At 43.2% G+C, this 15260-nt stretch overlaps 1 protein-coding gene across 1 annotated transcript in view; it reads left to right on the plus strand.

The window, feature by feature from the left end:
• The window catches only part of LOC143815864 (sodium-dependent serotonin transporter-like), a 110662-nt gene extending 107747 nt beyond the window's left edge, over positions 1-2915 (plus strand). Inside the window, exon 12 of the mRNA XM_077295560.1 lies at positions 1149-2915. Within this exon, the coding sequence (XP_077151675.1) occupies positions 1149-1229 (81 nt within the window). The 3' untranslated portion in view covers positions 1230-2915. The remainder of the gene's footprint in view (positions 1-1148) is intronic.
• Positions 2916-15260: the final 12345 nt, after the last annotated feature.

A 15260-nucleotide genomic window follows, 5' to 3' on the forward strand; every position in this document is an offset into this window, starting at 1 on the left:
TGCACCAGGCTGGGAAGACTGAATCTGCAAAAGGGAAGCAGCTTGGTGTGATGAAATCAACTGTGGGAGCAATAATAACAAAATGGAAGACATACAAGACCACTGATGTTCAAGGGAATGACCTGCATAGAGCTGGGACCACTGTAACAAAAGCTACCATCAGTAACACACTACACCGCCAGATCCTGCAGTGCCAAACATGTCCCCCTGCTTAAGCCAGTACATGTCCGGGCCCATCTGAAGTTTGCTAGAGAGCATTTGGATTATCCAGAAGAGTATTGGGAGAATGTCATATGGTCTGATGAAACCAAAGTAGAACTGTTTGGTAGAAAAATAACTAATCGTGTTTGGAGGAGACAGAATGCTGAGTTACATCCAAAGAACACCATACGTACTGTGAAGCATGGGGGTGGCAACATCATGCTTTGGGGCTGCTTCTCTGCAAAAGGGACCAGTATGACTGATCCGTGTACATGAAAGAATGAATGGGGCCATGTATCGTGAGATTTTGAGTGCAAACCTTCTTCTATCAGCAAGGGCATTGAAGATGAAATGTGGATGGATCTTTCAGCATGATAATGATCCCAAGCACACGATGGAGTGGCTTCGTAAGAAGCATATGAAGGTCCTGGAGTGGCCTAGCCAGTCTACGGATCTCAACCCCATAGAAAACATTTGGAAGGGAGTTGAAAGTCTGTGTTGCCCAGCGACAGTCCCAAAACATCATTGCTCTGGAGGAGATCTGCATGGAGGAATGGGCCAACATACCACCAACAGTGTGTGCCAACCTTGTGACGACTTACAGAAAACGTTTGACCTCTGTCATTGCCAACAAAGGATATATAACAAAATATTGAGATGAACTTTTGTTAATGACCAAATACTTATTTTCCACCATAATTTGCAAAATAAATCTTGCCAAATCAGACAAGGTGATTTTCTGGATTTATTTTCGCATTTTGACTCTCATAGTTGTGGTCTACCCATGATGTCAATTACAGGCTTCTCTCATCTTTTTAAGTGGGAGAACTTGCACAATTGGTGGCTGACTAAATACTTTTTTCCCCACTGTAAATAAAATAATTTGGTTTTATGTATTTTGTTGCCTGATCCTGATTGATCTTTTATTTGTTTTCATTTATCTTTAGAGGCTGGCTATTTGTATTCGACCTGAAAATGTTGGGAAGGATCAGCAGTCTGATTCTTTGTGTATGGCAATGGCACCCTAGTTACACATCTCTAGCCAAAGAGTTTTGCTCACTAACCTGAGATGTGGCAAGGAATTGGCCAATGGTGCTTTAAAACAGTCTTCACTCCTCTAGGAGGGGTTTTGCCAAGTCAGAAGCTACTGCTATTGGTACAACTGGAGAAATGTACATAGTCATGTTTTTTATATGGTAACAGTTAAATTATGGCACAGATTTTGTCACTGAGATTTATTTATTATAAAATGTGTCTAGTCTCTTTCTGCTAGCAATACAGAGGTAGTAAAGGGGTTGTCCACTACTAAGAAAATCCCTTCTCATACCCCACGCTTGGCTTCGATAAAATAAAAAAAAACATACTCACCTCAAGTGCCTGTGCCGTTCCAGCTGTGTCAGCAATTGCTGCCGGGGCTCTCGTGTGGTACCTGGCGCTCAATCAGTGCTGGGTACCCAACTTCGGACAGTGACAGCAGCACTGATTGGGTGGAAGACACCACGTGTCATACAACCACACGAGAGCCCCGGTAACGCGAGTGCCGACACTGCTGGAACGGTGCAGGTACGGGAGGTGAGTATAGGCTATCGAGGCCAAGTACGGTGAATGAAAAGGGATTGTCCTAGTATTGGACAACCCCTTTAATATGAGGCATATTATCTGTCTGTCCCAAACTCCACTAAACTATACTGTATATTATCAGTGCTAATTAATTCTCAACAACTAATTCTACTAATATGGGGATGTGCCATAATCTAAATGCCAAGTATGTAGATTTAGATGATTCTTTAGCAATGTATAACTAAAATAAAAATATACCAACCAATGATAGAAGCTGGAATCATTTGGGCTCTTCCTCAATATTTGCCTTCTTGCCTCCTCCTTGTCCGATAAGATAAAATAACTATCACATTATACAATATAGTTGTCAATATGTACATAGAATAGTTACTTCTAAGCATATATTTATGATCTATTTTGAAAAGCACTGTACATGACGAGAGGAACCTTGGAGGAACTTTACTTGCTTTACAGAATTACTTGTATTTTCAGAGTGTTCTAAATTTATTTATGTAACAACATATGTCTGTTAATAATAAATGTTAATAAAAGATCCTAACTATGGAAATTCACAATGTAACATTTTAAATTCTATAAATTCTTGTTTGTCTTCTGAAGCTGAATGTCTGTATGATCAACATGAGGATGATCCTTTATGTTTCTAGATGACATATTGCAGCATATACAAAAACTATACTAAATGATGATATATAAGCAACAAATTAATGTATGGACATACTATAGAATACAACTATATTAAATATGGATATATGAAATTTCAGATGGTAAGAATGCATAATAAGACAAATGCATTCTTGCAACAGGTTATGTTTATACATAAAATGAAAAACAACAGTTCTTGTAAATTGTCTATGAGTTTCGGAAAAATAGAGTGAATTCTGCTATCAATCACTACTGAATTTTAATACCATTTTGAGATAACAGATACTGAAAAATAGCAAAGAAATAGAATATATTTAGTAGATTATTTGTGCTAAGACAGAACTGGAAAATAAGTGGCATCGCACAAGGGTTCTCATTTTTATTGACTGTCAAAATTTAATAATATGTTTTGAGTGTTAAATTATTGTTTTACCCTATTTTAAACAGTTCAAATTATATAGTAACTAATGTATTAATTCAGTACAATGAAAATAAAGTCAACTAAAATAGCAACTGGTGTGTGTAGTAGTTACAAGCAAAAATGAAGATGTGACTGTATTTTTTTATCCTTATGAGTAATTGCAATCTTCTCCTTTATGTAAGAGTCCCAATATACCTTAGGTTACTAGCTGAGAAATCGTTTATTAAATTATCGTTAAATGAACATTCATAGCCATGATTTTAGTTCAAACAGGCCATAAATGTTTAGTGTTAGCCCAACAAACCAGAGATTGGAAGACTATGTGTATATGTAGCCACTAGTGATGAGCGAATATACTCGTTACTCGAGATTTCTCGAGCACGCTCGGGTGTCCTCCGAGTATTTTCAGTTCTCGGAAATTTCGTTTTTCTTGCCGCAGCTGAATGATTTACATCTGTTAGCCGGCATAAGTACATGTGGGGATTCCCTAGCAACCAGGCAACCCCCACATGTACTTATGCTTGCTAACAGATGTAAATCATACAGCTGCGGCAAGAAAAATTAAATCTCCGAGCACTAAAAAATACTCGGAGGACACCCGAGCGTGCTCGAAAATCTCGAGTAACGAGTATATTCGCTCATCACTAGTAGCCACTCCTGACTTCTCGACTCCCTCTGTTAGGGAGCTCACATGGGCTGCATCCAAGAGTTATTCAGGAACTCAGTTGAATTATTGGTGTGCCCCTGTTCATAATTTATAGAGATTCTTTAATGACTGTTACAATGGCAGGCAACTTACACAAAACTAATGTGTCTATTTTCAAAAACAGCTCTAGGTTTTTTCCAGGTAATTACAGACTAGTAAGTGTAACAATGATTGTATAAAACATTATTTTAGGAGGCTATATACAGAAGTATATGAAATGAAATAACATAAGTGATCGCCAGCACAGTTACTCAGAATAGAAGTTGTAACCTAGCCTGATTTGTTTTTTCTGGAAGAAATGAGTAGAATCCTGGACAGAGGGGTAGCTCTGGATGTAGTGTTTTTAGACTTTGTAAAGGTGTTTGACACTGTCACGCTTAGATACCTAATGGGGTTTAGAAAGTGAGGTTTGCAATTGACTTCAAAACTGACTCAAATACTTCACCCAGAGAGTTATAGTGAAAGACTGTTATTCTGAATGGTCTCCGGTTATAAGTGTAGTCCCTCCAAGGTTCAGTGCCCACTCCACTATTATCTAACTTATTTAATAATTGTATAGAAAGTAGAGTTGAGGGAATGTGTTCGGATTCCCTCTTATTCGGTGCCGCAGCTGCATGTGTCGTGGCTGTGTCACAGTCACGACACATGCATGGAGAGCCTGTTTGTTGATCTCGTAACACATGCAGCTGCGGTGCCGATCAGCCGGGTTCCCTCTGCAGCTTAGCTTAAGAATCATAACGAATAGCGGTCCGCCGCTATTAACCCTGTGTGACCAAGTTTTTACTATTGAGGCTGCCTCAATAGTAAAAACATCTAATGTTAAAAATAATAAAAACAAAATAACAAATCATTATATACTCACCTTCCGCCGCCTTTCCGACGCTCCGGTGACCGGTCCATGCAAGCGGCAGGTTCCAGTGCTAAGGTTGGTGTGCGACAAGGACCTGCCATGACGTAACGGTCATGTGACCGCGACGTCATCACAGGCCCTGCGCGCCTGCGCGAGAAGGACCTGCCGTGACGTCATCACACCCTCGGACCAGAAGCTGCCGCCTGAACCGAACACAGGTGACAGAACTACAAGGGGCCCCTCGGAAGGTGAGTATATGTTTATTTTTTAACCTGTGACATACGTGGCTGGGCAATATACTACATGGCTCTGTGCTGTATACTACGTAACTGGGCAATATACTACGTGGCTCTGTGCTGTATAATATGTAACTGGGCAATATACTACGTCACTGGGCAATATACTACTTAACTGGGCAATATATTACGTATCTGGGCAATATACTACGTCACTGGGCAATATACTATGTAACTGGGCAATATACTATGTAACTGGGCAATATACTACGTCACTGGGCAATATACTACGTCACTGGGCAATATACTACGTCACTGGGCAATATACTACGTCGCTGTGCAATATACTACGTGGCTGTGCAATATACTACGTAACTGGGCAATATACTACGTCGCTGGGCAATATACTACGTCACTGGGCAATATACTACGTCACTGGGCAATATACTACGTCACTGGGCAATATACTACGTCACTGGGCAATATACTACGTGGACATGCATATTCTAGAATACCCGATGCGTTAGAATCGGGCCACCATCTAGTCTTATATAATCAGCCCTCCATCAGGTAGGTGTAGAAGAGCTGTAGTTTATACAGCAGTGCTTTTTTTACCCGCAATTTGCTTGCATGTACACCGCCCGTTCATTATGATGATTCTTGACAATCTCTTCTGACTTCTTTTGTCAACAAGTAATTTACGTCCACAGGATCTTGTGGATGCTTTTCTTCAATTAAGGTATTAATAAACTTTTGACATTGTTGCCAGAGAAATCTTAACAAGGTTGGCAGTTTTTGAAATATTGTCCCAAGCTAGTCTATCATTGATGACTATAACTCAAAGTTGTGTTGTGTCCATTGATGGCAAGTCTGGTAAATAAATACATCCAACTACGTCAAGGAAAGAAAGAGTTGGAAAAATGGATCAATTTGCATCAGTTTCAGAGCAGTGTTATGGAAGGACGATGACACCTTTTATCTAAACTTAAGAGAATAGCGTGGACAGGTACATAGGGTTTCTAGAGATAGAGACTTTTGGAAGCTGTTCCAGAAGCATTCAGAGCAATCATCTGACGAATTTCCTCCTTTGTGAACTCAGCATCTAAAAACATATTATACTCATCTGAGAGGAATGGGAGATTGAGAGTTAGGGATGTATAAGTTTACCATTAGCAAAGTGTATGCAGAGTCATATCTTTACCTTTAGCAATAGACATCCTCCACCTTTACTCACAAACTCCTCCTCCATTCAGAGTGGTAAACCCCTTCTCAAAAAAATGCCAACCCCTATGAATTTATTCAAGTAGTTAGTCGAGTGAAGCTAAACCAATTTGCCTTTCACTGATTCACTGCCTCTTGGGATGCACTAGTGAAACAATTCAACATATTTATGAATGCGTTTAGGCAAATTTATAAGAAAAATAGGTTAATCAATTCTCCAATTGTATTCTATAGACCAGCAACTTGACAAATCGTCAAAAAGGGCAAATGGATAAGTCCACACTAAATCCTGCAGATTTCATTTATCTATACAGAATTAGCGACATGACATTGTGGAATAGTCAAAGGTCAACTTTTTGCCATTATGCGTGCACCTCACCTGGGTTTCAACTACATTTATTGAAAAACATATTTCATTGTCAATTAGGACAAATTGGGCAAAGGGCTCTCCACTTCAGAGACACAGAAAGTCAAGGAATAAAGGGACACTGAAAGAGATTCTTAAAGAAGTTGTCCACTACTATAAAGTTTTTTTTTTTTTTTCATAAATCTTGCTATTATGTGCCAATGAAAACATCTACTGTGTTTATTTTAACAATATTACCTGTTATCATGCTGTAGCAGCACATCTTCAGTCAGGGCCGGACTGGCCATAGGGCACTTCTGGCAAATGCCAGAAGGGCCGGTGCCAGTGGTGGGCCGCTCAATCCGCCGCCCCCGCCGTCGCATTCAACTATACCGGCGTATAGACGCCGGTACAGTTGAATGCAATGATGGAGGAGAGAGCGTCTGCAGACGCTCCTCTCCCATCATTCCCCGCTCTGCCTCTGACACTGCGGTGCGCGATGATGTCATATCATCGCGCACCTGCTGTGTCCCGGGCAGACTGCAGCTGCTGAGACAGGAGCAGGAACCAGGAAGCAACGCTGGGCACGAGGAGAGGTGAGGAGAGTTTTTTTTTTTTCTGGACTGTGGGGCCATTCTCGGAGGAGGTGAGGGGAGGAAGAGAAGAGATGTGGGCTGTATATAGTTCTCTGTGGGCTGTGCTCTGTGCTGTATACTGCTGTGGGCTGTATATAGTTCTCTGTGGGCTGTGCTCTGTGCTGTATACTACTGTGGGCTGTATATAGTACTCTGTGGGCTGTGCTCTGTGCTGTATACTGCTGTGGGCTGTATATAGTTCTCTGTGGGCTGTGCTCTGTGCTGTATACTACTGTGGGCTGTGCTCTGTGCTGTATACTACTGTGGGCTGTATATAGTTCTCTGTGGGCTGTGCTCTGTGCTGTATACTGCTGTGGGCTGTATATAGTTCTCTGTGGGCTGTGCTGTATACTACTGTGTGCTCTGTGCTATATATAGTTCTCTGTGGGCTGTGCTCTGTGCTGTATACTGCTGTGGGCTGTATATAGTTCTCTGTGGGCTGTGCTCTGTGCTGTATACTGCTGTGGGCTGTATATAGTTCTCTGTGGGCTGTGCTCTGTGCTGTATACTACTGTGTGCTCTGTGCTATATATAGTTCTCTGTGGGCTGTGCTCTGTGCTGTATACTACTGTGGGCTGTATATAGTTCTCTGTGGGCTGTGCTCTGTGCTGTATACTACTGTGGGCTGTATATAGTTCTCTGTGGGCTGTGCTCTGTGCTGTATACTACTGTGGGCTGTATATAGCTCTCTGTGGGCTGTGCTCTGTGCTGTATACTACTGTGTGCTCTGTGCTATATATAGTTCTCTGTGGGCTGTGCTCTGTGCTGTATACTGCTGTGGGCTGTATATAGTTCTCTGTGGGCTGTGCTCTGTGCTGTATACTACTGTGGGCTGTATATAGTTCTCTGTGGGCTGTGCTCTGTGCTGTATACTACTGTGGGCTGTATATAGCTCTCTGTGGGCTGTGCTCTGTGCTGTATACTACTGTGTGCTCTGTGCTATATATAGTTCTCTGTGGGCTGTGCTCTGTGCTGTATACTACTGTGTGCTGTATATAGTTCTCTGTGGGCTGTGCTGTATATAGTACTCTGTGGGCTGTGCTGTATATAGTACTCTGTGGGCTGTGCTGTATATAGTACTCTGTGGGCTGTGCTGTGTATAGTACTCTGTGGGCTGTGCTGTATATAGTACTCTGTGGGCTGTGCTGTATATAGTACTCTGTGGGCTGTGCTGTATATAGTACTCTGTGGGCTGTGCTGTATATAGTACTCTGTGGGCTGTGCTGTATATAGTACTCTCTGGGCTGTGCTGTATATAGTACTCTGGGCTGTGCTGTATATAGTACTCTCTGGGCTGTGCTGTATATAGTACTCTCTGGGCTGTGCTTTATATAGTACTCTGGGCTGTGCTGTATATAGTACTCTGGGCTGTGCTTTATATAGTTCTCTGTGGGCTGTGCTGTATATAGTTCTCTGTGGGCTGTGCTGTATATAGTTCTCTGTGGGCTGTGCTGTATATATTACTTTGTGGGCTGTGCTGTATATATTACTTTGTGGGCTGTGCTGTATATATTACTCTGTGGGCTGTGCTGTATACTACTGTGTGGACTGTGCTGTATACTTCTACGTGGGCTGTGCTGTATACTACTGTGTGGGCTGTGCTGTATACTACTGTGTGGTCTGTGCTGAATACTGCTGTGTGGGCTGTGTTATCTACTACGCGAGCTGTGCTATAGTATGCAGGCTGTGCTGTATACTATGCGGTTTGTGCTATATAATATGCGGGCTTTGCTATATACTATGGGGAGTATATTATATTCTATGGGGGAGGCCATGTTATGTACTATGTGGCTGTGTTATATACTATTGTGGGGGTATATTATATTCTATGGGGGAGGCTGCGTTATATACTATGGGGGGCTGCATTATATTCTATGGGGGGCTACATTATATATTATGGGGAGGTGGGCTGTATTATATTCTATGGGGGTTACATACTCTGGGGTGGCTGCATTATACTCTGTGGGGTGGCTGCATTATACTCTGGGGTGGCTGCATTATACTCTGGGGTGGCTGCATTATACTCTGGGGTGGCTGCATTATACTATATGTGGGCTGCATTATACTGTATCGAGGACTATGGGGAATACGTTCTACTATATGAAGAACTATGGGGTGCATTATACTATGGGAAGTGAATTGTACTACATGGATGACTGTGGCGGTGCATTATACTATATGGAGCACTATGAGGATTGTATTATGCTATATGGAGGACTATGAGGATTGTATTATGCTATATGGAGGACTATGAGGAGTGTATTATACTATGTGGAGGACTGAGCAGTGTATTTTAATATATGGAGGACTATAGGGAGTGTATTATACTATATGGAGGACTATGGAGCACATTATAATATATGGAGGACTATGGGGTGTATTTTACTAAACAAGTAAAATGCTGCATATTCGGATTGTTTTTGCTGGAACAAAAAGCCTTGTTGTCAGCAGCACATTGCCAGTGTAAACTGTAGATGTGCTGCTGAAAACATGATACTGTATGGTGATCTGTTAGTGATCTATTAGTGATCGTTCTGTCTCATCATTATTCCTCAGCTGGTGGAAAGAGGCCGGGAAACAAGCGTTGAACAACTTCAGTATTGTCGATCAAACTCGTTTAGCGGCCTGAACTCAGCGCATGTAAATACAACAGAAAGGCTTCTGTGTGATGTGCAATATGTTAGCATTTGGGGACCCATTTTAAACTTTGCCTAGGGCCCCACTTTGCCTAAAACCGGCCCTGCCTACAAGTGTACAAAGATATTATACAGTCACCATGTGACAAGTGGGCCTGTGTAACTTCAAATGCCAGGGCTGAATTTTAGTCCCAGTCCGGCCCTGCCTTCAGTGCTGGATTCAGCTCTCATGGGGTTAATCGACTACTTCCTTATTGTGCCCTAATACTACAAGTTCCATGATGCTTTGCACTGTCCTCTAAGCCCGAATTTAGCACACCCACTCCAAAACACACCCAAACCCCTCCCTCCTCTCCCTCCTCTCTCTTCAGGCTGATGAGGAGAGGTCACATCTTGGTCACAAGCTGTAAAGCAGCACCAAGAACTGCACAACCATGGTGATCAAGCTTTGAGCTTTTTTTCTTTCTCATCTATTTCATAGTATATATAGTTTAGTATACATATGATATACTGTAAAGAGATCCTACTGCGTACATGTCTTAGATATGTAAATTACACAGTACATGTGTGGTTATATGTGTCCATCTACATACGCTTGTGTGCATGTATATATATTATGTGTGTTCTTATTTTACACTATTTGTGCTCATATACAGGAGAGGCCCCAGTTTCAGAAACAATATATGGGCCATTTGCAGAAATAACAGCTCATCCTAAGTCACAATTCCACCTGCTTTCGAGGTAGAAATGGCCCCCATTGCATTTTAGCTGCACAGATTGCACCAATATGCGATCACACCTTTTATATACACACCAATATATACTTCTATGTGTATGTATGGAATAAATTATTTATTCATATACATACACTTTAATATTTTGTTGCAGTGATATATACATACATATAGAACTTTGAAGGGTTTGTCCACTATTCTAACAACCCCCTCTCAGTCTGTATGTTTACTAGATTCCAGTGCCTGCACGTTCCAATAGTGTCGGCGCGGTGTCTCGCAGCGATTGTACCTGTGGTCAATCAGTGGCCGCATCACTCTCACCACCTTCTAAGCAAACTCATATCTGTAGGAAGTGAGTGTTGCTGCATTTTTTTTAAGAATTACCAAATGTAAGCCACTTCTTCCTAAGGCGAAGACAGTGAAGCAGCCACTGATTGTCCACAGGGTTCACATAATGACACTGACACAAATTCTCCGTGAGAGAAACCGTGGTGACAACATTGGGAGTATTCAAATCACATCCTTGTATTCACTCTGAGTGTAATATGAGTAACCAAAAATCTGCATTCACACTGAGAAATTACAGATTTGTAGACTGTAGTCTACACTGTGCATTTTATAGATTCAAAACAGTTTTAGTATCATATATTAAAGGGATTGTTCAGTACTTGTTCATTACTTTATATTTATGGTCTTTACTTTGGTTATGTCATCACTGGGATTGCGATAACCATATCTTCCACCCTCACCGATGATGCGTTTTTATAGAAAAAAAACTGAAAAAACACCCACCACCATCACGGTGATAAAGGGATCCAAACCCTAACCCTACCCCTAACCTCACCCCTAACCGTTTAATGAACATTTTCTGACATAGTGCCACGATATTTCAGTGCCACGTATTTCAGTGCCACGTATTTCAGTGCCACGTATATAAGTGCCACGTATATAAGTGCCACGTATGTAAGTGCCACGTGCCACGTATGTAAGTGCTACGTGCCACGTATGTAAGTGCCACGTATGTAAGTGCCACGTATGTAAGTGCCACGGATTTAAGTGCCACGGATTTAAGTGCCACGTATGTAAGTGCCACGTGCCACGTATTTAAGTGCCATGTATGCAAGTGCGATGTATGTAAGTGCCACGGATTTAAGTGCCACGGATTTAAATGCCACCTATGTAAGTGCCACGTATTTCAGTGCCACGTGCCACATATTTCAGTGCCACGTACGTAACTGCCACGTGCCACGTATTTCAGTGCCACGTATTAAAGTGCCATGTATTTCAGTCCCACTCCCGTGTAGCGGTGGGATATGGGGTAATAAGGGGTTAATGTCACCTTGCTATTGTAAGGTGACATTAAGCCGGGTTAATAACGGAGAGGCGTCAATAAGACGCCTATCCATTATTAATCCAATACTAAAAAAGGGTTAATGAAACACACACACATTAGGAAAAAGTATTTTAATATTCTTCATTTAACCATACTTACCATACTCCAGCACCTGCAAAAAAGTAAAATAATAAACCGTATACTACCTGTCCGCTGTAGTCCAATTAATAACGAGTGTCCCACGACGATCTCCCCTATAGAACAGTGACATTGGGTGGTGTCACTGCTCTATAGGACCCTCAGTGACACACTGACAGAAGACAATGGCTCCTGTAGTGCATCACTGAGGTTACTAAAGTTCACTGGTCTCACTTTATGGCAAAAAGCTGCGTGGGAACTTTCTCATACAGCATGCCATAAAGTGAGACTAGGGACTATTTTCTCACAGGGGTGTAGGAATACATTGTGGGGAATACATTGTGGAAGGATACCTTCCTCCCCTCATTGTGTTCCTGGAGCCCCTGGAGAGTGGTTGCATCAGCAGAGGCTCCTGCTCTCCACGGGAGATCGTCGTGGGACACTTGTTTTAATTGGATTTCTGCGGATCAGGGAGTATATTGGTTGTTTATTATTTTAATATTTTTTACAGATGACAATGGCTTCGGGGATCAAAGTGACAAGTGATGGTGAGTATGTAATCTATGTTATATGTACTGTATGTCTGTTGTATGTACGTACTGTATGTGGCATGTTTCATGTCGCATGTCACATGTTGCATGTGGTCGCATGGTGCATGTCGCATGTTGTCGCATGGTGCATGTTGACGCATGGTGCATGTCGACGCATGGTGCATGTCGACGCATGGTGCATGTCGTCGCATGGTGCGTGTTGCATGTCGTCGCATGGTGCATGTCTCATGTTGACGCATGGTGCATGTTGACGCATGGCGCATGTCGACGCATGGTGCATGTCGCATGTTGACGCATGTGCATGTCGTCGCATGGTGCATGTCGTCGCATGGTGCATGTCGCCGCATGGTGCATGTTGTTGCATGTTGTCGCATGGTGCATGTTGTCGCATGGTGCATGTTGTCGCATGGTGCATGTCGTCGCATGGCGCATGTCATCACATGGTGCAGGTCGCCGCATGGTGCATGTCGCATGTCGTCGCATGGTGCATGTCGTCGCATGGCGCATGTCGTTGCATGCCGCATGTCATTGCATGGTGCATGTCGTCACATGGTCATGTCGCATGTCGTCGCATGGTGCATGTCACATGGTGCATGTCGTCGCATGGTGCATGTCGTCGCATGGTGCATGTCGTCGCATGGTGCATGTGGTCGCATGGTGCATGTAGTCGAATGGTGCATGTCGCCGCATGGTGCATGTGTTGCATGGTGCATGTCGTCGCATGGTGCATGTGGTCGCATGGTGCATGTCGTCGAATGGTGCATGTCGCCGCATGGTGCATGTGTCGCATGTCGCATGTCGTCGCATGGTGCATGTGTCGCATGGTGCATGTCGTCGCATGGTGCATGTCGTCGCATGGTGCATGTTGTCGCATGTCGTCGCATGGTGCATGTCGTCGCATGGTGTTGTATGTATGTATGTACTGTGTTTTTTTTTTTTTTTTTACATTCAACACATTAGCCGGATGATGGGACTACTACTGTCCCATCATTGGCTAATGTGTCACTCACTGTCAGTGTAGCAGGCAGAGCCCGATGGGACTTGTAGTCCCATCGGACGATGCCTGCACACACACGCACAGCGCCGGCACACACACACACACGCACAGCGTCGGCACACACACACACACACAGCGCCGGCGGGCAGAAGCACCGGCGGTCACAAGCACCGGCGCCGGCGGGCACAAGCACCGGCGCCGGCGGGCACATGCACCGGCGGGCAGAAACACCGGCAGACCCCCGGCGACCGAAGCACAGCCCAGCCACACATCATGATCCCAGCACTGAGCAGTGAGCACACACAGCCCCGCCCGCCCCCAGCACAGCCCTGCAGGCAGCCCCCAGCACCGCCCACAGCCCAGTCACTCTTGCTGAGTGACTGCTGACTGTGGGGGCTGGTCACGCCTGCTGCTGACGTCACGTCAATTTTCAGAGCCTGGAAATTGACGTGACGTCGGCGGAAATGAGCGGCGGCTGCAGTCTGGGGGTCATGTGACCCGGACTCAGCAGGAGGAATAGCGCCGCTCACAGGCGAAAACGTCAACAGAAGGTAATGGCACAATTCATTAGGGGCCCCGGGGGGGTACATTGGGGGGTTAATTGAAAGTAGTGGACAACTCCTTTAACGTCTACAGGCTGTTTGGACTCGTTCTTAAATGACCGAATTTAGAAATTTTGCTATGACTGGTCTCACTTGCATTTAGCCATCTCTGTGAAAATTGTGAGGGTGTATTCTGCATTTCCTTTCAAACAGGTGGACAGTCCAGATAAGTGCAGTTAGAAAATCATTCCGCACCATGGCCTCTTTTATTCCAACATATGGAAGAATGTTTATCAGGTCTCAGTTCTAAAGATGTTCTCATTCATTGCAGTATTGCATTTTTACCTCTCTATACTGTGTAATTCCAGGTCAGCCAAGGTAACTTAGCTATGGTCATGTTATTTAACCCCTTCACGACATGCACCGTACATGTACAGCACCTGCCGTTTCCCTCCCTCCGATGCTGGGCCCACATCTTTCCCAACACGTCAGCTGTGCCCTTAACAGCCACGGGTGGAGTCGCGATCCACCCGTGGCTGTTAACTCATTAAATGCTGTTGTCAATCTCTGACAGTGGCATTTAATGTGATTGCGCCGGAAGCTCGCCACTAATCCCATTCGCCACTAATCCCAAACATTGGTGCCCGTGTCACATGACCGTAGGTTGCCGATGGGTTGGCATGACAACCTGGGGTCTGCAGGAGACCCCTGTGGTTATCATTGCCAGATTGCTATGAGCGCCGCCCAGTGATCGGCGCTCATAGCAAGAGAGCATTTCTGCTACACACAGGCCATCTGATCATTGCCTGTGTGTTTAAGAGGTGGCCAGACAACTGCAGCTTTTAGTCTCATATGGAGATTATTAAAGCATGCAAAAAGTAAAAAAAAATGTTTAAAAAATAAAAAATATATAAAAGTTCAAATCACCCCCATTTGCCTTATTCAAAATAAAAAAATACACGTTTGGTATCGCTGTGTTCATAATTACCTGATCTATCAGCTATAAAAAAAAATGAATCCAATTCGTAAACAGTATAGCAAAAAAAAAAATCAAAACGCCAGAATTACGTCTTTTTGGTTGCCGCCACATGGAATTAAAATGCAATAACGGACGACCAAAAGATCATATCCACAACAAAATGGTATCATTAAAAACATTAGCTTGTCATGTAAAAAATAAGCCCTCACCCGACCCCAGATCAAGAAAAATGAAAACGCTACGGGTCTTGGAAAATGACAAAAAAAAATTTTTCCTTAACAAACTTTGGATTTTTTTTCCCACCATTTAAATAAAAAATAGCCTATACATGTTTGGTATCTACAAACTCGTAATAACCTGTAGAATCATAATGGCAGGTCAGTTTAGAATTTGGTGACCATGGTAAAAAAATGTCCAAAAAAACAGTTGTGGAATTGCACTCTTTTTGCAATCTCACCGCACTTGGAATTTTTTTCCTATTTTCAAGTACACGATATGGTAAAACCAATGA

This window comes from Ranitomeya variabilis, chromosome 1 (assembly GCF_051348905.1).
Source record: "Ranitomeya variabilis isolate aRanVar5 chromosome 1, aRanVar5.hap1, whole genome shotgun sequence".
NCBI lineage: Eukaryota > Metazoa > Chordata > Amphibia > Anura > Dendrobatidae > Ranitomeya > Ranitomeya variabilis.